The 27,747-nt window shown below is 39.0% G+C and overlaps 1 protein-coding gene across 3 annotated transcripts in view; it reads right to left on the reverse strand.

The window, feature by feature from the left end:
• TNIK (TRAF2 and NCK interacting kinase) overlaps positions 1–27,747 on the reverse strand; it is a 395,341-nt gene that overhangs the window by 26,288 nt on the left and 341,306 nt on the right. For 2 of the 3 annotated variants that reach the window (XM_047099965.1, XM_047099963.1), the window contains exons 18-22: positions 21,722–21,885; positions 19,590–19,687; positions 18,722–18,745; positions 12,903–13,087; positions 1,060–1,189 (exon numbers count right to left, since the gene is read on the reverse strand). In XM_047099965.1, coding sequence (XP_046955921.1) covers positions 1,060–1,189; positions 12,903–13,087; positions 18,722–18,745; positions 19,590–19,687; positions 21,722–21,885 — 601 coding nt within the window. The remainder of the gene's footprint in view (positions 1–1,059; positions 1,190–12,902; positions 13,088–18,721; positions 18,746–19,589; positions 19,688–21,721; positions 21,886–27,747) is intronic. The other variant, XM_047099964.1, reaches the window with a different exon arrangement.

The following is a 27,747-nucleotide window of genomic DNA, read 5'->3' on the forward strand; positions in this document are numbered from 1 at the left end:
TGAGTCATACACTATTATTTACGAAATTTTATAGATGATAACACAGACCCAGGGATGGACATCAAGTAACTCTTGCCCAATGTTACCAGCTATTGTTTTCCTTCCAAGCAGAGACTTGTCAAATTTACATGGTGATGATGAAGTGTGAAAGAAGAGAAGACAAATTCTGATTTGTCAAGGCCCTTCTGGCTGGCACAGATGCAGTGAGGAAGTGCATGTGAAGCGAGCACATGCCCCCCACTCAAATGAAGTGATGTTCCTCGAGTTTAAACACATAAAATCAGGAGTACCTGGGTGGCTCAGTCGGTTAAGGGTCTGACTTGGTTTCGGCTCAGGCCATGATCTCATGGTTTGTGAGTCTGAGCCCTACGTCGGGCTCCACGCTGAATGTGGAGCTTGCCTGGGATTCTCTCTCTCCCCCTCTCTGCCCCTCCCCCACTCGCTTTCTCTGTCTCTCTCTCGAAATAAGTAAATGAGCTTAAAAAAATAAAAATACAGATAAAAAACCAAAATCACCCAAAGCAATAGGTACGTTTTTAAGTAGATCTGCATATTTCTTTTTTTTTTTTTAAATCAAAATAGCTCAATAGCCTTTTAATGTTGGTTTAATCAGATAAGATGATATCACCATTTCTTGGAACTTCTAACCATTTTCTATACATACAATCCACAAGGATAAAGCCATGGGGAAAAGAGGCATAACAAGGCCTCAGATGCTACTGAGTGAGGCCATGCATTCCCGTTTCGCTGCCGTAGGAAACATCTGGGTTTGCCAGTTTTATATCCTCAAGCTCAAATTCTATACTCTGATTTGCATAGCTCCTACTGAAGAATTCGGACTAATGTAATTAAGTCACACTGCGGAAGCTTAGAAGGATACAGGAAAGAAGGCGGTGGACAACTGAAATCACTCAGCCATTTAGAAGCGCGTGTTTCTTCTGGCTCCCCACCCCCATTCACTATGCTGAAAATACACGCTGCCAGCATTCTCTGCGAAAGCTCTGATATAAATACCACTTAAGGAAGCACTTCCTCTTCACAGTTTTTATACCAACTTACCTCTCTTATCATCAAGGTGCCTTCTCTTGAAATACTGCTGCCGAAAGTGTCTGCGTGAGAAGTCTCCAGCCCGTGCGTGCTGACCATTCCCACATTGTACTGCTCGGTGCTCCCGGGGGCTCCTGTTGGTCTGAGATGGGAAGGAACGGTATTAACAGCAATGTGTGTTTAGGGAATGCCTGTTTCCTGTTTATGTTAATTTTTCAAATTGGGGTAAAATATATGCAACTTAAAATTCACCCATTTTAATCATTTCTAAGGGTACATACAATCAGTGGCCTTAAGTACGTTGTATTTAATTTTTAATGTGGTGCTGATGCCTGAACAGGTGTCCTGCTTCTGCAGCATCCTCTCTCGACCTATTCTCCATGCAGCAGTCCTAGAGAGCAAGCTTCAGACTGTCCGAGGAAAAAAACACTGCCGTCGATGTCAGAGCCCCTCAAAGGCTCTGCAAGGCCTCCAAGCCTTCTCTACTCCTTCTCTGACCAGCAGGCACCCTGACCTGCGCTTTGCTCATGCTGTTGCCTCTGCTGGAAAACTCTCTCCCACTCTGGCTCTTGGCTGGTTGCCTCTCTTAAGTAACAATATTTCATCTTAAGTGATACTTTCCTTGAGATGCCTTCTCTTACCACCTAGGTTTTATCCCACCAACCCCTCTTTTTTCTTTCTCTTCATCCTTTGTCTTATTGGTTCTTATCACAATTTATGATTCTTTCTCTTTTTGAGTCTCTTGGAACTTTCTCCCCCTGTCTCATTAGAACATATGCTTATGAAGGCAGTCTTGTCTCTGTTCATTACTGTATACCTAGCGTAGAGCTGGCCACAGAGTAGGAGTGCAACATACATTCATTTGATAAATGGTTTTACACTATTTATGGAGAAGAAATATCAATTAAGGGCATTCTGGCTTACTAGGACATCCATTAGGTAGGCTGTTTAAAAATATGCAGCACTTTTTAAAACCTCTGTAATTACTCCACACTGTGGTATATCTATTTTTAGTTTGTTTCTTGTTCTTGTGTTTAATATCTAACGGAGAAGGTAACAGGACCTTCACATACACCCCGAGAGCAGAGACTCACGTTTTCTATGTGCCCCGTAACACAGACCACAACATCAAGGGAAAACGAGAACCAGGTAGGTGATGTGATTTGTCTACAGGATTTTAGTTTCCATGCAATCCTCATTGATACCCTGTATCAGCAGCTGCCTCTTTTTTAAAGTGGGTTTATCAAAAATAAAAAAGGTATCAAGGCTTCTCTGCTTAAATATATTAATTGTATCTTTTACTATTTTTTTTTTCCTCTTAACTGTTTCTTATGTATTTGAAAAAGACATTTCTGGTCTCTTGGATCCTATCAAAGCCCAAGTACTTGATGAAATACTCAATTCAAGAAAGAAGAAACATGACAGACTTATGACATCTCTGGGACAGAGAAAGCATATGTTAAGGATCCAAACAAAGAGGTGATAAAATGGGAAAGGGAGTCCAGACCAAAGAAAAGTGCATAGCAAGATGCTTACTTCAAAACTACAAAACTGGAACAGTGGATTGAATGAATCTAAAGATGAGTTAGAACTGACGTATTTGGGAAGAAAAAGAAGCAATATTTCATTCCCAGAAAGGAGCCATTTATAGCGATCCAGAGACATGGAATAAGAAACTGCTGCAATGAATGCCTGACATATTGCTAGAGTGGCAAATCAGAATAGTTCTCAAAACTATGATATCTTCACTCATTTATTTGAAATTTTATTTTACCTTGTGTTTGTGTGTGTGTGTGTATATGTGGCAAAAATATGGAATGTAAGGCAGCTAAATATATATATATTTATATATTATAATATTTATATATTATTATATATAATATATATTATATATTTATATATTATAATATTTATATATTATTATATATAATATATATTATATATTTATATATCATAATATTTATATATTACATATAAAATACATACAATATATTATATTATATATTTATATATTTTATATATATTTATATATGTATATATATGTATATGTATATGTGTGTGTGTGTATATATATATGTATATATATTTAGCTGACTTACATTCTTGTTTGGGACAAGACGGTGTGATACAAATAAGTCCATAAATGGAGCATTTATCAAAAGCTAAAGCCTTCTGGGAAGGGAGGCACTTTCCTTCTTTGTCACTCAGACATCCTTGGCCACTGTCAGAAGTGTAGGTACACCGATGGTGACCACCGCCAGGCTGACACTGTCCAACTGAGTTCCCTTTCACCATTAAAGTTCATGGGAGTGACAAGATCAAAGATATGTCGGCCCCACTTATTTTTTTCACCTTGATGATGTTTGATTCCCCCCAGTTTCATCAGAAACATGTCAATATGAGTGAAATTTTCAAAAGAAAGGTATTTTCTAGAGCTAATTCCATTAAGACAGTTCCTTGATTAATTTCCCATATATCTCAGCTAAAACCTTCCTCAATTTATTTATTTTCAGTATTGTTTTACTAAAATTATCATCATAGGTTCCAATTCTTCCCTATGTAAATTTTACGACAAAGATTTAATCAGCCAATCAAGATGTTTATCCCTGTCACCTTTCAAAGGCTTCTGTGGTCACTACTTCTACCAAGTCCAATTTCAATGTATTAGTTTTAAAGGTGTAAATTGTATTAAGGTTTGGTTCATCTGTCAAGTTTTAGTCAGTAGCAAGTTTTACAGTGTAGAGTGTTAGCCACTTCAGTTTTACCTCCTGCATATTTTTAGTGAGATTATTTTTTTTCTGGGTTAATTTTTATACTTAAATTTTTATGAGTCAGAACTGCTTCATCTATGATAAACTTTTATGGTGAGCAGTTCAGGCTGTTTTGAGTTTTTAAAAATACTACTTCTACTAGTAATATTCCTTATATTGAATAAAAGATAATAATCTGTATTTCTCCCTTGGCCAATTTTATCTAGAATGGTGAGCAATTTCTCTTAGTAAGGTTAAGGTTGTCTAAGGATTGGTCTGTTTTATTCTGAATCTTTTGTACATTCTGGATACCTTGTTTTAATTGACCACACCATTAATTTTTCTGTTATCAATAGCGGCTTTTGATTATGGAAAATTCCTACAAACTTCTGCATGTTCTGAATCACTTTTCTACAGAATTCTTTTTTTTTTAATTTTTGAGTTTATTTATTTAAGTAATCTCTGCACCCAGTGTAGGGCTTGAGCTCACAACCTTGAGATCAAGGGTTGCATGCTCTTGCAACTGAGCCAGCCAGATGCCCCAGAATTCTTTTTAAAAGGCATAGTGACTGCAGCAATTTCTTACTTGACACATCTCCAAAGGCAAGGGAATTAAAAGCAGAAATGAACTATTGGGACCTCATCAAGATAAAAAGCTTCTGCACTGCAAAGGAAACAATCAACAAAACTAAAAGGCAACCGATGGAATGGGAAAAGATATTTGCAAATGACATATCGGACAAAGGGCTAGTATCCAAAATCTATAGAGAACTCACCAAACTCCACACCTGAAAAACAAATAATCCAGTGAAGAAATGGTCAGAAAACATGAATAGACACTTCTCTAAAGAAGACATCCAGATGGCCAACAGGCACATGAAAAGATGCTCAATGTTGCTCCTCATCAGGGAAATAAAATCAAAACCACACTCAGATATCACCTCACGCCAGTCAGAGTGGCTAAAATGAACAAATCAGGAGACTATAGATGCTGGCGAGGATGTGGAGAAATGGGAACCCTCTTGCACTGTTGGGGGGAATGTAAACTGGTTCAGCCGCTCTGGAAAACAGTGTGGAGGTTCCACAAAAAATTAAAAACAGATCTACCCTATGACCCAGCAATAGCACTGCTAGGAATTTACCCAAGGGATATAGGAGTGCTGAGGCATAGGGGCACTTGTACCCCGATGTTTATAGCAGCGCTTTCAACAATAGGCAAATTATGGAAAGAGCCTAAATGTCCATCCTGATGAATGGATAAAGAAATTGTGGTTTATATACACAATGGAATACTACTTGGCAATGAGAAAGAATGAAATATGGCCTTTTGTAGCAATGTGGATGGAACTGAAGAGTGTTATGCTAAGTGAAATAAGTCATACAGAGAAAGACAGATACCATATGTTTTCACTCTTACGCGGATCCTGAGAAACTTTCAGAAGACCATGGGGGAGGGGAAGGGGAAAAAAAAGTTACAGAGAGGGAAGGAGGGAAACCATAAGAGACTCTTAAAAACTAAGAATAAACTGAGGGTTGATGGGGGGTGGGAGGGAGGGGAAAGTGGGTGATGGGCATTGAGGAGGGCATCTATTGGGATGAGCACTGGTTATTGTATGGAAGCCAATTTGACAATAAATTTCATATTAAAAAATGATCCATAGCATAGGAGGAAATAAAAATGGATTATGGAGTAAAAAAAAACCAAAATAATAAAAACCAAAAAACAAAACAAAACAAAAAAGGCATAGTGAGTGCCTTCCTCCACATACTACAACTCTTCAAACTGTTGCTCTCTATACTTGACTTCAAGCATCTCAAGGAAACTCAAGTCATTTCTTAGCTCTCAAGTACAATGATTGCTCTTCGATACTTTGAGCGTTTGGCCTCTTGTCTGTCTACTATGACTGACCCTCCAGTCCATCCTTCTCTGCTCCCCTGACCATGTCACTCTTCTGCTTTCAATTTATAAGAGTTTCCAATTAACCATAAGATAAACCTGTGGCTTACAAGCCTTCCTGTATCTGGTCCTTGTGTATTTCTCTAGCCTCATGGTTTCAACAAAACCTACCTTCTATTTCTAACTCTAACAACATATGATTTCTAGCAGTTTCCTGCACACATCATGCTACCAACACCCTTGGGCAACTTTAGTCTATCTTCTGTCCATGAATACTTCCCTTACATTCCCTGCCTCCCTCTAGGTATTCCATCCTTTACACTGCAGTCCAGGCACTCTCAAACCCCACCTCAGCCCCACTGGGATGGTTCAGTAGGTGGCTCTCCATTCTGCTTCCACAGTATCCCCTGTTCACTTCTAACCATGCACTCAATGCACAGTCCTGCAGTTATCATATCTCAGAAATGTTGGTATCTTCAGTGCCAAGCACTGTGCCTGGCATGCAGGTGAGATCCAGTGAATGTTTTATAAGTCCACAAAGGCTTTGTTTAATAACCCCAGTAAACATTTCGTTCAAGTTTATTATCCAAATATACCTCTTTTGTGAAGTGATGAACAGTCAGCTATGAGAAGAATTATTACCATGCTTAAAGTGTCCTGAATACCTAATGTTGAATTTTGTCTTTTTAAAATTGACAAAATAACTTTAGCATTGGGTCCACTTTATACACAGGATGTGCCAAAAACAATTTTATTATAATTGTTATTAGAGGATAATGAAAACATTTGTTCAGCTATGTCACAGAACTTTATAGCATGAAGAGTGAACTTTGATGTATGCAAATTAAAAAAATCATTTAGGAGGTTGGAGGATCTAAGGAAAGAATGTAGACTGTGAAGAGAGACAGAGACAGAGACAGAGAGAGAGAGAGAGAGAGAGAGAGAGAGAGAGATACGGAGCATGGGCAGGGGAGGAGCAGAGAGTGAGACACAGAATCCAAAGCAGGTTCCAAGCTCCGAGCTGTCAGCACAAAGCCTGATGCGGGGCTGGAACCTACAAACTGTGAAATCATGACCTGAGCTGAAGTTGGATGCTTAACTTACTGAGCCACCCAGGTGCCCCACAAATGTATTTTAAAAACGTGAGTGGGAGATGGAAAAAGGTTGACCTAAGTAACTCTGGAAATAAATGGAGTCCCCTAAGATTAAAGGTAAAAGAAGCAGCTTGTAAGCACTGTACTCTGACTGATAAAGTTGTTTCCCATAGGTATACTGGTTAACCATTCTGATCCTGCTCTACATGTGTACTGGAAATGAACAACTAAGCAAGAATTGGCAGATTGTGACAGCCAGGTTTCCCACTGTTGGAGTGGAAATTGACAGGTAAGGAAGGAGAAGGGGCTAGAAGGATCCATGTGGTAATGAATCAGAGTTGGAGATATCAGGATAAACTTTTATTTAATGTAGATACAGATGGATATATATATAGAAATATTTATAGATATGTGTGCATAATGGGTTAATATACACAATATATATTTCCTTGCTCTGTCAGTTGAGAGGGCCTAAAAGAACTGACTCACTAGTAGCAATGAGCACACCTAGTGCCCAAATCTTGGTTCTAGTATCAGTTTTTAATAAAGGGAATCAAGGCTTCTAGGAGGAACGGGTGATTCCAGGACTAGAACAGGAAATACATGAGGTAAGCCTGGAACATCTTGTAGTGTCAGAAAGTAAAGAAGTGCTTGGTGGGGGGTAGGTCAGCCACAGGCGTACAGGAGCCAATGGAAAGAGCTTCCAATGGTTGAAGGTGGAACAATTTAAGCAGCAAAATGAAATAGTGGATTATAATCCGAAGTACTAAATAAATATCCATGAACCTATACTGATATAAATAAATGACCGAATAAATTAATAAATGGAGAAGAGATAAATTCCTGCAGAATAATTTCAAATAAATTATGTAAATACTCTACCCTAAAGGAACATAACTCCCTACTCCTTAAGTGCAGGCTGTGTGCACTGGCTTCCTTCCAAAGAGTACAGGATGGAAGGGGGGGATTACATTACAGTAGAGAAACCTGACAAGCAGTACCTCAGCCAGATGATCAAGGTCAGTGTCAACAGTCTTCAGTCACACTGGTAGTACATACCCTTGATATGAAGTGATAAAAGTCACATGTGACCTCTGTGATCTTTCTCCTCCAAATCCATAACCTTGGTCTAATCATGACAAGAACATCAGATAAATTCCAGTAGACGGGAATTCTATGATATTCCTAATCAGTATTCCTCAAAACTGCGAACTTCATTAAAAAGAAGGTAAGTCTGAGACACTGTCACAGACAACAGAAGCCTAAGCAGATATGGTAACTAAATAACTAAATGTAACAAGATGGGATCTTGATACTGAAAAAGGACTTTAGGTAAGTAAAAACTAAGCAAATCTGAATAAACTTACTAAAATGTATCAATACTGGTTTATTAAGTGTAACATATATACATACTAATGCATAATGCTTATAATAGGGATAACCGTGTGCAGGGGGCAGGAGGAGTAACATGGGAACTTTGTACCATCTAAACTTTTTTGTGAATTTAAAACTGTTCTAAAAAAATAAAGTTATTAATAGTAAAAAAATGAAAAAAAGCAATGATTTAAAGAAAAAACACTAAGGCAAAAACAGCTAAAACATTTTATAGTTAAGGTAATCCTTTGTTCTAAAAATTATTTCCGAGGCACAGTCTGGGTGGGAACAATGAGTTGTCCAAATTCCTATAAAGACTATAACAAAACAAAACACTTCTACTGATTAGAAGGTAAACTATAGGAAACTTATAGTGATTAGGCCACAGTTTTAGAACAATAATTTTCTCTAATTGGATTTGTCAAAGTGTTCCTGCAGGTACTGATTTAATTCAATTCAATACACATTTATCGAACATCTGCTATATGAAAGGCTCTTGGTTTGGCATTGGGTGGTGGCTATAAAAGTTGAGGAAGACATGGCTCCTGAAACTAAAGAGATTAGCATCCAGAAGAGCTTAAAAACGTAACATGAATCCTCAAAAACAAGGCAGGATGTAAATGGGAATGCAAACTAGGGGGAGAGAGAGGTCACTCCAAGAAAAGGCACAGCACTGGAAAAGTGCAAGGCATTTATTTGCAAGAATTGATAGGTCAGTTCTGCTGGAGCATATGTTGAGGGAATCATGAGCCGCAGGGATGAAGAGGGTCATAGGGCACTAGGATACAGCATGACCAGAGCCACGCTTCTGCAACACTAATAAGACCAGAGCTTGAAAAATGGATGGAAAGGCAGAGAGGACCACAGGCGAGGAAGGGGAGCATTACAACAGCCTGGCAGGGCAATGGGGTCAGAAGCTCGGCTTTCCAGTGAAAACAGAATGAAGAAAACACACGGCATGTGGCTTTCATTGTCCAGACTGCATTTTACAAGACTGTACACAGCTCAGGGACTATTCTAGCAGCAGGTAGTCATAACGGTTAAGACTGTGCCTCACATGTACTGTTCTGAAGCAGGTGCACGTACTTGAGGGAAGGTGCTGATACAAAAGGGTGTTTTTTCAGCTTGCTCGAGCTGATGCAAATTCACTTAACATACCTTTCCTTCCCTTCTTCCTGTTCTATACAGCTCTTATTTTTTCCTGACTATAAAAATAGTACATGCTCATCATAAAACTGGGGGTCTACATAAAATAAAACCCACTCACAATTGTATAATCCAGTGATAATCACTTTTATAATTTTAGTCTATTTCCCTCCACCCATTACTTTTCTATGCATGAAGCATTGGAAAATAGTGCAGTTGGTTAGTTAGAGAAATAATCTTAATTATGTGCACTCTTAATAGGTGCGATCTTCTACTATAAATATGAAACCAGCACTGTACATAGAAAACAGTTGTTGTTTTGAACACTAGGATCTACAGCTGCTTGTCTGAATGGCTGGACTCCATTTCTGAGAAGCTCTTTTGTATACATTTCATGGCAGTGAACTGTGTTGCAATCCCAGATATATATGTGTATATATATGGCTCTAAAAATATATAGCACAGAATGTAAAGGCTTATCTTAACAAGATAAATCTTAACAGAAAATAAAACTTATAAGAATGTACATAAGAAGTATTCTAACTCTGAAATACCCTATTCCAAAAGACACAATTGTTTTATAATGAAAATTTTTAATAGTGTGAAGTATACAACTATCATGCTATAGCACAACAGGCTGCTTATATTTTATATTCACGAAAATGCATATATTTACCAAACTGGAATAAACACATATAGACACACCCACACACGTATATCCTGCCTTGTCTCTGATTGTAGCTCATATACAAATAAATATTTTTAAATGTTCTTCTTTGAATGTGCACTTCAATCTGTCTAAAATTTACCAATTCTTCAAGAGCCATGCCAACTTTTGCCTCCATTATAAGCATTCAATGATAGCCTATTTATTATTTCTGGATGATAGCAATAGATCCTCTGAATTGCTTTACCAGTGTCTAGCCTGTTCTCTTTACAAATCATTTTGCTGAAATGATTTCTCTCAAACATAGTACTGATCATGTCATTTCCCAGCTCAAGAGGCCTTCTTACCAGTTCCCAATGGCCACATGGTGAAGCACATACTTCTTGGTCTGGTTTCACTAGTCCAGACCACCCCCCAACCCTGCCCAGCACACCCTAAATTCCTACCAAAGTCAACCTTCTGTGCCTTTACTTCAATTTCCTCCTGCCTGCGATTCCCATATTACCCCATGTTCTCTTCTGTCTTGACAACAGTTATTTGTGAACATGTCTTTCTTCTGGATTGGGCTATAAACTCTATGAAGCCTGGACTTGCAATTTCAGTTCAGTGCAACCGAATATAAATCAAAGCCACTGAAGACCACCTCTATTCCAGACATCGCGCAAGGTGTTAGGAGTAGAGAGATGAATGAGACGCAATCTTCACCCTCAGGGATCTCACAACCCAGAGAGGGAGACCATGTAATAAATAGCCTGATTCAAGCACTACCCGAAACTGCAGGGATATACTCAAGATCCAGCGGCCACACAGCGGAAGATACAGGCTCTATCTGTGCAGGCTGGGCTGCGAGTAGGTGATTTCCAAAGGGACAGGAGAGTGCCAGACAGCAGAGAGGAAGTGCATCATGGCCTATTCAAGCAACTCTAGAAAGGTGGGTATTTCTGCGGTGAGGGAAGAAATGGATGTGCCCTTAGTGGTAGCAGGTTGAACACTGTCAATAGCCTTGCAAAATATGACAGGGCTTAAAAACCAAACGGACTGAACATCTCCTCCAAGGCTGTCTTTGGTCATTCTTCCAAATATTTATATTAATCTGAAGTTTCCATTTATAATTTTGTTTCTCTCCAACTAGCCTACAAACTTTTAGAAGGCAGAATTTGCATCTGCACTTGCTGAATGTTTCAAAGCCCTCAGTATGGTATGTAACACAGAGTGGAAATTTTATCAATATTTTAAATACATAATCCACCCTCATCCTGGTTGTTGTAAGCTCAGTGTTTAAAGGGAATTCAAAACATCTGTTAGAAGAATTAACCAATGCTGAGTCAAGACAAAAACTGAAAGGACCAGCATATTTTTCAAAAATGGTTTAGAATAGTGATTTCGCCTCTAGAACAATTTTATTTGCTGTTAAAAAAGCAATTTAATGCAATTTGTTGCAAATGTCATATTTTAGCATATTTATGGTTGTCAATAACTGTGTAATCAACAGTAACCCAACAAGTACAAATTTTCAGCTGTGATAATTGGATTTGCCTCTCAGAATTGCTTGTATATAATGATTGTTAATCAATGGATGACGTTCCCTACAGACTGGCCAGCCCTGTCTCTCCAATCTCTGCTGGACAGGACAGTAACCGGTGGCCCGAAATGGCATCTTATCTACAGGGAGTGAGTGTGGTGTGATGGCCAATACTAGTAAGTGGGCTAAAGAAATGGAGGTGAATGAAGAGTGAAGTTGGAATAATCAGCGTCCCACTCTGTTAGATTTATACCAAATCAGAGTGACAGCACCTTGTGTTTATTCGGGGGAGAAAGCAAGAAATGTATGTGAGTGTGACTGTATGAATCCGTTTGCTTAAACTGGAGAAGCAACAGGGCAAAAGGAATTTTCTCATAGGACCCTATCCAATGAGAAAAAGAAAAGTGAGCCTTTCCTTCACTTAACCAAAGAAAAGACGTAAAGGCTATAAATAATAAGGGAGATATAGGTAGGCATACATACAAGTATAAATAGCCAAAAGAAGACTGCAAAGAAATGGACAGATGTATGTGGCAAAGTCATAGGCCACAGAGAAAAGGATCACATGAGAGAGACAGTGAAGAACAAGAAAATCACTACAGGGATATATTTAAGTCAGACACTCAGAAGGTTCTCTGCAGGATTATTTGACCCCTGATTCTTTTGCTGGGATGCTAACCCACACTGCCACACACTTTTGTGTTCCTCATTCCTCCTCTTGTCGAGGTGATGGTGAGGAAGGAACACATGTCTATGCTGTTAAATTTTAACTCCTAAACGTCATTGCCCATAATTCCATGCTTTCAGTTCTTTTCATTTTTTATAATTTTTTAAATGTTTATTTACTTTTGGGAGAGAGAGAGAGAGAGAGAGAGAGAGAAGCAGAGCACGAGCAGGGTAAGGGCAGAGAGAGAGGGAGACACAGAATGGGAAGCAGACTCCAGGCTCTGAGCTGTCAGCACAGAGCCCGATGTGGGACTCAAACCCACGAACTGTGAGATCATGACCTGAGCTGAAGTCGGCCACTTAACAGACTGAACCACCCAGGCACCCCTCCACTCTTTCAGTTCTAAGGGGGACAGGCAAGTGCCAACGGTCTGGTTGTCATCATTTTCCCTGGAGATGAAAAGAACCAAGAAAAGTGTCACCAAAGAGAGAGTCAGTCCAATGAATGTACCTAGATAAAGCATATGCAGGTACAAATGCTACTATGTATTATTCTAAGTGACCGTGTCTGTGGAGAGAGGTACTTACAGAACTATGCTCTAATAAACACTCCAATCCCAAAAGTCAGTTGATCCTGCCAGAGACCCATAAACGATCCTATATTTAATTCCTATTTCTTGTCCTTTCATTTTGGAGACCTAGCCCTCCCCGGCCGACATCAGAAAATCAGCCCTCTTACATCAGTCTGGGTATGTCACTGACAGCCACTGTCCCGTCATGGGCCTCGCTCTCTCCATCTTCCTCCTCTTCATCACTACTTTCCGACTCCTCGCTAGAGGAGGAGTAATCAGTCACCTTCTTCAGCGGGCGGTTTGTTTCTTCAATCCGGAGTTCTCTTAATTCTTTGGCTAATGCCGTCAGATCCTACAAAAGAAAAGTTTGTTCAGCATGTAGGAATTGTAGATACAACAAAGTCACATCTCTCAGCAAGTCAGTGCTCCAGCTTAAGCAACAAGAAAAGAAAGCTCTATATAGAACGGTTACAAACATAGTTGCTGCATGGAACTCAGAAAACGATGTTTGTAGCACAGAGAAACTAGAAAAGAAAGATGAAATAAATTTAGACTTTGCTCAAAACCAATTGCTAGACTGAGACGGCTCAGTTCTGAATATACGCGTGTATATATGTGTGTGTGCGTTGTGTGTATACACATATATACAAACATTGGGTTCTCATTTTATTTTGGGAAGGTGAAGTCGGTCACCCTCAGAGTTTATGGGAAAACACAGGGGATTAGCAATTGTTCCCCAGTATTTTGGGTCTCCTGCCCAAGCCACGGTCATGGCCTCTCCCCTCTTTGATTGCTACTGTACCAAAAATCTAGCATCAGTCACAGAACAGAGCAATTCCCAAGGTTCCAGCTACTACAATGGCTCATTTGGTGGGTCATCATTCCCTGGAGAGCAGAGGCACCACATCAAATAATGGCCCACCCCAAAGCCTAGTGCCACTGAAATTTATAGCCACGGAGCTGAATTAATCAAGAGGAACAACAACAACAAAATCGAAAAGAAAAAAGAGAAAGGAAAAAAAAAAAACCAAGGAAATTCTCTTCCAGAACGATAGGTGTTTCATTTTCTTTTGTTTAAAATTACAGTCACCTGGCAGAAACCCTTATGAGGAATACCAAAGTGCATGTGCAAACACCAAAAGAGAAGAGATCGTTTTTCAGTTTTCCATGAGTATGATGCAATCTTTAGCCTTATGGATGTGATGATGTGGTATTTAATCACCAGGCACATTGCAGGCAGTGTGCTGAATCTCTGACTACCTTTTATTTCACATGCTTTCAGAGCAATGCAGAGGGAAGCAGTTCTGCAAAAGCATGGCCGCTCTAATTTGCATGGGTTAAACTGCCCATGGCACGTAGCATGCAAATGAGGAAAAAGCAATTTGATATCAGTCTTACCATTTCTCCCTATATTAGTGACCCATGTGGGAATCAGAGCATTCAGTGAGAGACAGGGGATTAGGGAGAAAGAAACTCATTGAAAGATACTAAATCCCACAGTTTTCTTATGGCCATATTCTCTCTTTATTTCAATTCAGAAATGTATTTGTCCAATTCACCTGATGTAAGATTAGAGCAATGTAGGTGATCTAAATGACCCCTGATAATCTATCCTAATTGGTCAGAAGAAAAACTGAGATAAATGTGTATCGTTAAATTATAAATATAATTTTATTTTGAGGAGATAACAAATCATCATGTTTCTTTACTGTCACCTGTATATCAGGCATTACTATGTTGGTTAAATGCTTCAGGTGTTTTATTTGGTGTAGAATTTAGGAAGGTCAAGGTGCTAAGTGAAGGTCCAGGGTCATTTCTTTCTCATTTCATAATAAAATCAAAGGAAAGCACGACTTTTAAATTTGTTCTGAAGTCACTTGAATTGAAGCACTTGGAAAAGGGTAGTTTCTGAAAATTCAAATTGTGCATTTTCCACCCAAACATGCTTGCTGGGCTTTTACACACATGCACACACGCATGGCCTCAATCTCAGTGGATATATTTACCCCATCTGTGAAAGTGAAAATAGAATTCTATTAAAAAGACTCAAAGGTGTTTAAATATAACGTATACCATTAAAGAAGAAAATTACCACAGAGACAGAATTTTATGCAAATCTACTTGTTTCTTTGGCAATGGGCCAAAACAGGAAAAGCCAATATTCAGATTTCAGCTTATACTCCTCATTTCCTCTTGACATTGCCAATGTTTACCTTTATCAATTGAGAAGAAAGTGAAGGGTAATGCAATACTTGAGCACAGTGGGAAATATAGTTTGGATATTTGTTAAAGCTATGAACAGAAAAGGTATTACAATCTTCCAAACCAGTAAAATAATAACAAAATTTATTTTCTATTTTGTCTTCTATATTTTAGGAGCATGTTAGGTCTCATCAAAGAATATAAGGCATTTAAAATGTTACTTATCATTAAAAAAAGCATTTTATTATAATTTAAAGAGAGAATATGGTTTAAAATAATTTATTTCTAATGTCAATAATTCTGAGTAAAATATAATAATATTAGCTATGATTTATTTAAATTTATAATACGTTTTCCCCGTGGATTCATTTTCCTTATCTTTGACATTTCATGACAAGATAAAAGAGATTTTTAAAAAGTCAAAACTATTTAGAAATATTTAGCTTGTCCAAAGCCCATTGAATTAAAGAAACTCTCATTTGTAAAAATGACCTAAATTTTTCTAAACACTGTATCTAGGAAAAGTTTAAAGTTCTGACCTGCTTTACAACTTCACTTTTAATTAGAATTTTTTTTGTTTCTTCATTATTAAAAAGTTATCTTTCTTGAAACACTGGAAGTAATTGCAAATTCCTTTTAAGTTTACTTGGTAACAGCTTGGACGGTGAGACGTATATGAGACTCCCGAGGTAACAATAATGAGTAACTCGAAGGTAATACCCCAGTCAAAGAAAATTAATCTTCCATTGCCAATAGTCTACACGCTTAGCTGCAGTTTTGTTCCTTATCCATCCACTCTGGAAAAATTTACAATAGCAAAGTTATAGAAAATAGACACAATCTAAAATTGACACCATTGGGTTCAGATCCATTTTCATACATTTTATTTTCTGACAATACCAATTTTCTCCATATAATGAGTTTTTGTGGTAATTTATTGCTTGGCTGTCTCAAGCCTGAAGCTAAAAAAAAAATTTCAAAAAAGAGAAAAAAAGTGCTATTTAGTATGGAAATATTTGAGAAATGCACAACTAAAAAACAAATACGGCAAAATGGTAAGATTTTTTTGACTATGGAGTAAATGTGAAGATAGGAGACTCTTACCCAAAGGCTTGTTTGATGTAACACTTTTTAGAATTAACTTGATATATATTTTTTCATTAAAAAAAACTCTTATTTAATCTGACAATTATGTAGACTTTACCTCAAAAGGTGCTCTTTTGGGTCTCTTTTTAGAAACAATGTAGTTTATTCAGACTTTAGTTCAATTTTTTGAATTATTAAAATAAAGGTTAAAAGTTTTTAGGCTGGTCTTTTTTTTTACATATGAAAATAATTTATCTCCTTTTTAGGAAATCTTAAGAAGTGACATTGGGGAAGTTACTTAACTCCAGCATCCTCATCTGAGAAAAAAAGCTTTTAGATCACTAGCTACGGTTCAAGTTTTGTCCTGTCTATGGGTGTGCGATGGGAGTTTTCAGATTCTTACACAATAACAAAAATATAGTGCTAAAGCCAGTATTTGCTTATGTATCAATCTTCATGTCATATGTTTAACTGCTAGAGTGAAAAGAATATTTTCAATGATTGTATTAAATAATCACAGACTATATTGCACAATCTTATATCCCATTAGAAAGGAATGCTAAATTAATGGACACTCTCTGAGACTGATTTTCATGAAAAATCAAACTGTTAAATTAACAATAAGAAGCAACATGTTTTCCAAGAGTTTTGAAACTTCTCATTTCAATCCTGGGTTATCTAAATGGCAAATCAGTCACAATGGAAGGAAGCCATATTGAACCCTGTGACTGAAGATGGGAGAAAGGTTTAATTCAAGGTTTCTCAGCTGTGGCACTATTGATGTTTGGGGCCAGATCCTTCTATACTATGGGTGGCTCTCTTGGCATGGTAGGATGTATAACAGCATCTTTGTGCTCTACCCACAGGCTACCAGTAGCACTGCCCCCCACTTCCAAGTTGTGATGAACAAAACCACCCCAAACTTTGCCAAATATCTCCTAAGGGGAAAGAAGGGGATGGAAGGAAAAAGAGAGGTGGAATCGTCCCTGGGGGAGAACTACTGAGTTAGGCAGAACCAAGTAATCCTGTATTTTTAGTGGTTTGGATCAGTGATATTCAAGGGATAGGGTTAACAGAATCACCTGGAGGATATTTTCCAATCACACATGGTCCGAGATTTTGGTGTGCCACTTACATCACCTCAATTACTTATACTTCTGTTGCTATCTCTCATCTGTGTCCAGGGTATGAGAGTAAAGCAAAATAAATAAAGCAATTTTTAAAAAGCCTAAAATATCCTGGGTTAACCAGATGAAATCCATTTTCCTCACAACAACCACCTTCAAGCTGAAATCTTGTGAGATTTCCCTTGAGTTGCGCACACACACAACCCTTTTTCTGGCAGCCATAGCACCAGAATATCGCTTTCTGTCTTCAACCATGTGGGAAAAAACTGACAAAAGGTGTAATAATTGCTGTCCTTCTGACTATGATGAGGGAAAGTTCAGGGCTGTGGTACAAAGCAATGAAAAACGTTCCTCATTTTGCTCTCTTATAAATGCCGTCCACACACTGTAGACACATAGAGTCTCATTCTTTTATGAGCAGTAATCTTTTACCTAAGAAATAACATTCTAAACCACTCTGAATGGTAAGGCAGTCCTAATTCTGAAAAAGAGAGGCTCTTTGGTAAAGGTCAGAAGCATAGGATCCGGCTTCTCCCACCTGCCAAAATGGCGCCATGCCGCGGGCTCAAACTAGCATGAGGACTGCCTCTTGGCTTTCTCAAAATGTTCTCGCACACGTGATCTTGAGTGATCCTAATCAATCTTACGACCGAGGCAGAGCAGGTGCCTTCATCCCCATCTTACACATGAAGAAACTGTGGCCCAAAAAGGTTAGGAAACTGGTCCTGGCCAGTTATTTACTCGGGGGAGCTAGAATTTGAATGCAGTTTGCTGATTCCAAAGCCAGCGCTTTTTCCATGTCGTTTCACAAAAATAGTGCTCAGCAGAGCTACAGCCTTAAAGCCATAATAGTAGTCTTCAGATTCCATGCACTCAGGACTCTTTGCAAGGCCTGTCTCTGAAAACAAACAACAGCACAACTCCACTGTGCTGTATTCATGCAGGTCTGACAAACAGCAGGAAGGCAGTCATCCTTCTTAGCAAGCTACCTAAGATTGACAAAGCCATATATTTTTCTAATGGAAAAATGTCTCCGCAGATAAGGAAATAAAGTCACTTAACTCGCCAGGATTCATTAACTAAAGTTGATGTTGCTGCCGATGCTGTAGTTAATGTCCCACAAAATTAATCTAACAATACCCAGTAACTCCTTGTCACAAATCACACATTATAAATTTGGAGTGCTTTAGAATGATGTCTCTTTCTCTGTTAGTAAAACCGCCATCCCCTCGCGAGGCTGGTGAGCACAGGTTAAGAGCTCAGGCTTTGCTATTGGAAGATGCTGGAATGAAAAACTGCCAATAACAAAGCACTAATGTTTATCTTTAGCTAGATTGGAACATTGGAAAAGTGACATTTTGGCTTCGAAGGAAGGTCTCTGGAGCTTTACCCGAGTGTCTGAGGGCCTCAGGCTGGCTGCCATTGAAGGGGCTTGCCTTCCAGCAGACCACTCCAGAGGAGTGGGCTTTAAATCTGTGATCCAACAGGCCACTTTTCTGAATGTCAACATCAGGAAATCACCTGTATATTTACATCTTGTGACAGCATGACCAAGAAAAGGTAATACTAACCTCATCTATAGCTTTCTTATAGCTCTGAAAAAGGAGGAACCCAATCCAGAAGAATCCACAGGAGGGGGAAAAGCCAGAAGAAAGAGAGCAGGTTAGACACAAAATGGGAATTGTTAGTACACAACTGACAAATGCAATAGCAGAAAGGGCGTCAACCCCAAATGGGGCAAATTCCCTTCATTATTACTCTCACTACGCTTCCTTACTTAAATACGTAAAAACCAGAGTAAACCAAAAAGCCTTAGCATTCATTTCAAAGAAAAGGTTCTCAGAAATTTTAAGTAAAGTATGTGGATGGATAATAACTCATCCCAAGTTAATTTCCAACTTTCAAATATCAGCCTCCACGCTCTTATTTCTTTTGCTAAAACTATCTGGGGTCTGTCATGTCACAGCAATGAAGCTAGACCCATGGTCAAACCATGCTTATCATGTTTTGGTCCAGAAAAATAAGGTCCTAAAGGCATGAAAAACAGCATAAATTACATTAATTCATATGGAAAATAATATGGGGAGAGGGCAGAGTAGACAACAGAAACCCAAAGAAAGTGCCCACATCCCTTCAACTGCTAGCTTGAACATCTTTTTGCCAAAGCTGCTGAGTAGAAATTATGTTATGATAGGAGTTATTTCCCGCCTTTTTTATTCTCTAAAATAGTGCTAATGATTGGCAGAAAGCCTAATGGCAGATAGGCAATCTGAGATCTGTCCAGTTCTTTCCTAATCAGGTATTACTTTCTTCTGGATACTTCTAGCATCCATTCTTCTTATTAATCTCATTAAGTTTTGTTTCATAGTCATGGGTGTATCCCCAACTACTGTGTCCTGTGGCTTTTCTGGTAATTTAAAAGAGTTCAAAAGCACTCACAGCTGGTCGACTAGGTCGGGTAATGTCCCTGGATTCTTCTGGCTTCACCTTGGAAGGCTCATGGGGGAGCACAGGTGATCCTTCCGACTTACTGTTGGCTAGGTAGAAAGACAGGGATCAAGAAAAATAATGACCATCAAAAGTGTTGACTCAAGTTCTAGAGTTCTGTGGTGAGTCATCCTTCGGGATTACTCAGGGGATACATCATTCATTTAGGCAAATCCTCAAACACATCCATGAAAAAATTGTTAATATTCAGGCAAACACACTTAGGCTTGTAACCTGGAAGTCACTAATAATAGTAAGAAAAACTAGCACGTACCAGCACCACCACCATTTACTGAGTGCTAAATGTGTGTCAGGCTTAATGCTAAAAGCCTTCTATGTCAACTGTCTCATCGAATTCTTGCTGCAACCCAATGTATGGCCCTCTTTTCCCATTTCACTGTTCAAAACAGACTTAGAGAGATGGCATACTAGCCTAAGGTCATGCTGAAATTATGGGCAGAGTTGGTATTCTGTCTGGCTTACCCAAGTCCTATTCTCGGTAGTACACTAGACCAGATTCTGTGTTAGCATTCTATGGTTGGTTTCTTCTTGTACCACTTACCCGTCAGAGTAGGTTATTTTGAGGGAGTGTTGTGGGAAAAAAATAGAAACCTATTTTATGTGATGGAATGCTTTTTAAATGGGGGGCAGGGGTTGTCTGGGTCCTTTAAGGAAGAAAGAATGAGGTGGGGACAGGAAGGAGAGTATTGGTGACAAAGGGGAAGAGCCCCAGAATGGAGGATCGGGGAGGTCCACCAACAGCTACGGAGTGAAGAGTATCTCTCAGATTTTTTTATAGGTACAGAAAAAACAATCTGGCATCAGAGAGATTCTTTTACTGTAAAGTGGTCTTTCATGGGCAGAAACACATCAGGGATACAACAGTGTTTTTAACCCAGAGGAACTAGGGGCCAAAGGAAAGAAGATAAGAATTAAACCCAAACCAGATCAGAGAATTACAGTGATACGCATAACTTTAGTTTTCTTTAGTTTTCTCTAAGGATATTAAGATGCTTGTGAATAGAAAAAAGATAAATGAATGGCACTTTTTTCAATTAAGTAAATTTATATTTGAAGTAAAGCAACAGAAGTACACATAGCTATGTGCTGCACCACTGAGGTCTGAAGAATGCATATGGAGGCAGCCATATCCCGGTCCAGAGACATGAGCACTGCACGCCAGATTTCAACCTTTCCAAAATGGAAATACAGTGACTCTACTTATTTAAAACCTTAAAAAGCTAATATGTGGCAACCTATGATTGTGGCTAATGAAGAGGCTAAGAAAAAGGGCTGGTGGTTTTTCTCAGAGCACAGTAATTTGTTAATATTTATCAAATTGCACCTAAAAAAGTTCTGGTGTTTATTACTTGGAAGCAAAATTATCTTCTGAAGGTTATTCAGAAAGAGTAAATTTTGATTAGCTAGAAGCAATGTGTTGTCATGTGTAATTAGCTGGACATGCTAATGTTTTTCACAAGCTTCCTCATTAATGAAAACTAAACAGTGATAAATGACTTGAATAAATGGTCAGAGAGGCTCATTTTTTATCCCTCTTTGGTAGGAATAACTAGAAGAGTGAAATATACTTTCTAAGTCAAAGAGTTTATTTCTTCTTTAAAATGTGTATGTGTTCTACGTTAGTCTTTACCGAATCCCACTTTGAGAGATCCTTCGTATCATGAAATATATTCACACGCAAAGGGAAGACTGGCATAATGGGAAGAGGATACTTGGGGGTACATGAAACTCTAAACAGACAACAAATGGAAATGGGAATTCAGGTGACTCAAAAGTAATTATATTTTCAAATAAGACCAATAGTCTATGATCATCCCGGAAAACAACGTGATCTGCAATTCGAAAAGATTTAGTCCACACTGTGACGTCACAATGTATATGACTGGGGATGGCGGTTCACTCATCTAAGGAGACTGAGGCTCCGGAAAGTCAGGACTCTGTGGCATCACACAGCGGTGGCCATGCCAGGAGCAGGAATCACAAAAGTCAGGAAGTAAATGGATTCCATGCCCCCGGCTCTCTCCTCCAGGCAATGTTGTTGGGAAAGGTGGGGGAAGGTTTACCTCGAACTCTGGTTCGCTCGCTGGACCCCGCTTGCGATCCAGGCTGAGAGCCTCCTTGGGAGCTGGGCTGGGAGCTGGGGGTGCTGGAGCTGGAGGAACTGCCGCTGCTGGTCCTCTGCAAGGGGCTCTCCAAGACAGGCTCCGTTCTCCGGAGGTCAGGGTTGCTGTGTGGAAGGCAGAACGCGGTGACTACACCCTGGACACCTTGCCATCCACAGACACAGTACAGTCCAGTCCCACCCCCGGTGCAAAGGAGCAAAGAGAGCACATGTGTGACACTGCACAGAAGGGGTCAACGGAAATGACAGTCATGTCGTCCTCTGTGGAGCTCCCAGCCAGATACTGCTGGATGAGATGAACTCTTGACCCCAGCTCCTGGGTCATTACACTAAAATATTAGCTCTGAAATGGTGCTCGTCAAAGGAGGCTTTCTTTGAAACCCTTATTCCTGTGTTCATTGTAAAAAAAACAAACAAAAAAACCCCAAAAAAACCCAAAAACCAAAAAACCTTGAAAAATATTAAAAGATAAAAGAAGGAAGCAACACATTCAATCTCTGACCCAAGAGACATCCAACTATATTTTACTATTTGGTAGAGTATCTTCTAGACTTTTGTATATACAGAAGCATGCTGTATGTTCGGTTTTGCAGCTTTTTTCCACCCTCCCTTAGCACTGCTTTGGGAGCAGCTTCTTATGCTTACAAAAATAATAATGGCTGCATAATAATCCAGTATATGGATGAATTAGTTTAACTATTCCTCTACCGCTGGATATTAAGCTACTTCCAATACATTGCCGTGACACACGACATTGAAATAAGTATCTCCAGGCACCTGTACATCCCAGTCACATCTCTTTCCTGGAACTGGGATTGTTGGGTGGAAGGACATGAACAGGGATGAGTGTGTTGCATATGTGTTTGTATGTGGGTGTGTAATGTTATTACTGGTTTTTGCTGAAGTGTATGAAACAGACCATCTTACTGAATTCTTACCATGCTTTAGGATGAGCAGTTTGCTACTTTGTAAAAAAAAAAAATCTATCTTGTTGTTGTAATGTTGTTTTAAAACATTACTCTTGAGGTAGAATAATTCTTATTCACATTCATTTGCAATTTATAATTCTTCCGTGAATTGCTTAATCAAATTCTCTGCTTACGTAGTTAGTGGTATATTTGCATTTTAAATTTCTTTCAGGAAGTCTTTATATACTTTGGCTATTATCAAAAGGAGGTGTGTTTTAAAATAATTATTGGGCGCTAATTCAAGAATAAATACTTTTATAAAATCTTATTATTATTCACCTTTATATGTAAACTGCCCCCAAAATAGTGGTATTTATTTGCTCACTCAGTTGGTCTATACCAAGCACTGGGTCAGGCATTTGAGATATGGTAATGAACAAGACACAGTCTTGTCATCTGCCGGTTTAGACGGACGCACACAGCCAATTTCCCCCATGCTTTGCCTGCAGTGAGCACAGGGCAGCATGGGAGCATGGACAGAGCCACGTAAGCCACTTTTGGTGATCATAGAAGCTGTCCTAAGAGAGTGGTGGGAAACAGCTGCTGAGGTTTTTATGATTTTGTTATAAAAATAAGCAGCATCCTCAAAGTTTCCACAAAGCTCTTCCTTTTTAATTTATACCTTAGAGGCCTTTTCATTTATATAATTCTGGGCCTAAATTAGTGCATGGATAATTTAGTGAAACCTGCAACTCAAAGCTCAAATCCACTGCCATCCACCTGCCGAGGGCCCCTACATGTTTCCAATGTCTTCAGTTCTCCAAACAGAACTGCACACCTTAGTGTGATCACAGACTACGATTTTAATGCAATAATTCATGTTAAAATGCAATTTTAAGTCTTCATTTTGCTCCCCTCATTTCAAGACTGTCAAGTGCACACTAAACTGTGTGGGGTGTCCCATGTTTCATGTACAAAAGTGGAAATAATATGGTCTCTTCCCTTGAGATGCTTGCATTTTAGTGTACCAAAAATCTGGCCACAGAATGACATCATTATAGCAGCAACTGGACCAAATAATTTCTGTTTTGAAAACTTAAGAACTTTGCTTTTGGTGATGTATCTTCCAAAAACATTTGATCAAGTGAGAAAATGTTTTAAATATTGGGTTATTGTAAGACATGGCTGGTGGCTCTGGAAAACATATGTGAAAATAAATATGTCCTCATAACTTAGTAATTTTTATCACATAAATATAGAATTTATGACAATATTTATCTTAAGGTTTTATGGTAAAGGAGTTGCTAAGTCAACCCAACAGTATGATCGACTGAAGCAGAAGTGATTATCAAAGTTAAGGAAAATGTTTAAATTCTCAATATTTTTATAGAACTCCTTTGCATAGTAATTATTTTTGTGAAAACTGCTAGCACTTAACTGGCTAAAATAGTTTTGGATCCATACTGGAACTAGCCCTGATTTGGAGAATACCTAAAATGATAAATGTATAATACTTATGCAGTATCCTACCTTTTGAATTTTCCTTAAAGAAACAATCTTATCTCCTTTTATTCCCAATAATAAATTATTTCCCATGGTCTTGTTTGATTAAACAGTGATGGTCAGGAATTATTTATACATAATTAATAAAGTCCAAAGGTTTGTTTTTTTTTTTTTTCCTAAAAATTGCATTGCTAGCCAACTGTATCACAGATTAAAGGTAATGGACATGCTAAGGCTTCTTGGTAGTTGCTTTCGTTTTGTAGAATGGTAATGTAGTGTTTTTTATTTTTAAATACAAAGAACACTTTGTTATTGTGAGTCTATTTATCTATATAACTATTATCTATAGTTATCTATGTAACTATATAACTAGATGAATAACTATTCATCTAGTTATTGTGAGAAGGGTGGCTGTGAGCTCTGAGATATTTTTCTCTGGTGACTGTGGTGTGGTAGCAGGATCCAGCTACTTGCTTGAACACAGCACTCCTTTGGTAATTTAACCAATACCTTTCTGTGAAACAGCTGCTTTGTGAGACTCGTTGGACCAGTATGAGGGATGGAGGACAGCACAGGTCACAGGTGTGAGAGGCAGCAGAATTCTAGACGTGAGAAACAGGCAGCGGAGACAACAGTGAAGAAGGCAAATCTCTGCATGCTACGCGTGAAAGAGCCCGTAAGTATTGTCGGAGTTTGGGGAACGATGAATGCAGCCTGGGGTCGTTGAGGTGGTGTCAAGAAGGAGACAGGACTTGACTGGGACTTTGAGGAATAAGCAGGAAGTCTGGGGGAGCGCCTGAGTGAAGACGCAGGGGCTGTGATTTTTCTGGGGCTAGCTGGTGTAGAGAGGACACCCACCCTGATGGAGTACTAAGTCTGTGTTAGGATAGCCTGGAAGAGTGGGTCATCAGAAGAAATGGATGCTTTATGCAGCAGTGCCTGTAAAGCTTGGTAGAGCACACAGGTCTCCTAGGGCAGGCTTATGGATGACTGGGGAGGAGACATGCAGGCTGACCAGGTGGGAGGCTGCTGCCATATTGATGATATAAGGCCTGGGCCCAGGCTGTCAGAGAGGGGCCTGGTCATTGGCAGAACCAGCTGGCAAGTGCACGTGTTTCGGATGGAGCTCAGAGCCTCTTTTGGCATGAAATTAATTGAATCCCATGGGTATTAAATCCGTGACCTGGGCCTCATTAGCACAGGCCCTTCTTACTGGAGCGAACCAGCATGGGTGCTGATCTTAATAGGTTGCTATTTTTGCTGCTGGAGACTGAAAGAAGTATTTAGTGTCTATACAAACACACATAGAAAGAGGGGAAACTTCAAAATGCTTTTTCTATGTTATTTTTTTTTTTTGGAAAATATAAGTATTTAAAACAATTTTATTAAAAAATTTTAAAAACATTCTAATTTATTTTTGAGAGAGAGAGAGAGAGACAGAGAGGAGGGGCAGAGGGAGAGGAGGAGGGAGAATCTCAAGCAAGCTCCGCACTGTGAGCACAGAGCCTGATGAGGGGCTCAAACTCATGATCTGTGAGATCATGACCTGAGCTGAAATTCAAGAGTCGGACACATAACCAACTGAGCCACCCAGGCGCCCCAGAAAATATAAGTATTTTGATAAAATGTCATACCATTCATATTTTTCTTTTCCTTATTGTATAGTAATCTGGTCTGGCCTTGGGGCCAAGAAGTCTGAGATAAATGCTTTTAGAGGGAATTTCAGAAGAATTCTATGAAATAATAGATCTCTCTTGTTCACATATCAACTGAAACTACTCAGATCCAAATGTGTAAAAACTTGAAAACATTCATATATACTTCTTCAAATGCTAACTTTTGGTTCAGACATTTGCCATCCCACAGACAATGCCATGGGGCCTGTAAAACACACAGTAAAGTGAAAATGTGGCAATTATTTCATTTACTTGAATCATATAAAAAGTCAAAACAGAAAATTAGGATTACAAAGTGATTTCTTGGCCCAAATACTTGGGCCAAGTCTGTAATTAACTGGCTGACTGCCAAAATTCACTTTACTTTGTTCTGTGATGACACAGCCAATGAGAACAAATGAGCCATAGGAAGAGAGGTTTGGGATGGGACAGAGAATTATTTTTTTAAATTAAGCATTTAGTCATTGGGTTTTGACTCGGTGCTTCTGGCTTACTTTAAATCTTTTCATATTCTGAATGTACTTGTTTGATAAAATTTTAATTTGCTTTAAAAGAACACATGAATCAAAGTTAAATATTAAGGTACCTGGAATTTTTTAAAACGGTATTTTAAAAAATGAACAAACCAAATCTTGATTTAAACTCAACTAATCACTCTGACACCATAAGGCATCTGGGAGCCCACACAGCAGGTAGGAACTGCGTACAGATCTGCATATGCATGAGACAGAAGGGCAGGAACAGGTGTGTGGGGTTATGGTGATGGGGTGGAAACTGTCAAAAGCACCTAATGATATCAGTACCAGCTTGAGTAGGAAAGTTTGGGGGCTATAAATAGGTTCTATGGGACAACAACCACTAAAAGCTAGTCAATACCACAAGATGAGAATCAATAACCACAGGATTAAGAGGAGCTATTAACATTCTCACTCAATTACATGGTGGGAAAAATGGAGGCAAAATGGAGGCAAAATGAACAAATCAAGAACCCTCTTTCCTTCGGGAACACAATGCAGCAACACCAGCTGTGTTTATTGCAAAACAGGTAAGCATGGCATGGTATTTAGGAGTGTGGACTTTGGTGCCACAGAATGGTTGTGGACAATGGTTCAAATGGTGGCTCTATCACTTAATAATCTTGTCACCTTAAACAATTTAGTTAACTTGTGTTTGTCTCAGTTTCCCTTCTATAAAATAGAAGTGATTATAGCCACTACCTCACAGAGTTGCTATATGGCTTAAAGTTTATTTATTTTGAGAGTGAGAGCATGCACATGCATGAGCAGGAGAGGGGCAGAGAGAGAGAGAGAGAGAGAGAGAGAAAATCCCAAGCCGGCTCCGTGCTGTCAGTGCACCAGATGCAGAGCTCGATCTCAGGAATGGCAAGATCATGACCTGAGCTGAAATCAAGAGTCAGACACTTAACCAACTGAGCCACCCAGGCGCCTGTTAAATGGTTTAAATTAGTTACTATTTGAGATGCACACTGAAGAGTGCCTCACAAATAAAGATGTTCCAGATGTGTTTCTTAAAGAAATAAATAAAAAATTGCCCCAAACCAATCAGAAGGCAGGGATGCAAGGGGGTTGCCCAGTAACACTTTCCTGACCAGCTAATGTCAGCACAGCTGTATTCCTTGACACACACAACGATTCTAAGACATGTTCTTTACAGGGCTCTTTTTGATTTGGTGTAGTGTGTGTAGATAGGGGAAGTGACATAATAGGGAGTTTTTTTCTGGGAGAAGGAAGGCTTTTGAAAATAGTAAAGCTCTGCTTTTTCCTCACGTTGGAGGCATGCTTCCATCTCCCATTTTAACTCACCTCCAGAATCTTCCATTCAGGGTGCCAAGTAGCTTACTGACTTACACATACTGTTTC

This window comes from Lynx rufus, unplaced genomic scaffold (genome assembly GCF_022079265.1).
Source record: "Lynx rufus isolate CCGP_SWC_20201006 ecotype Redwood Valley unplaced genomic scaffold, mLynRuf1.p SCAF_5, whole genome shotgun sequence".
NCBI classification, from domain to species: Eukaryota; Metazoa; Chordata; class Mammalia; order Carnivora; family Felidae; genus Lynx; species Lynx rufus.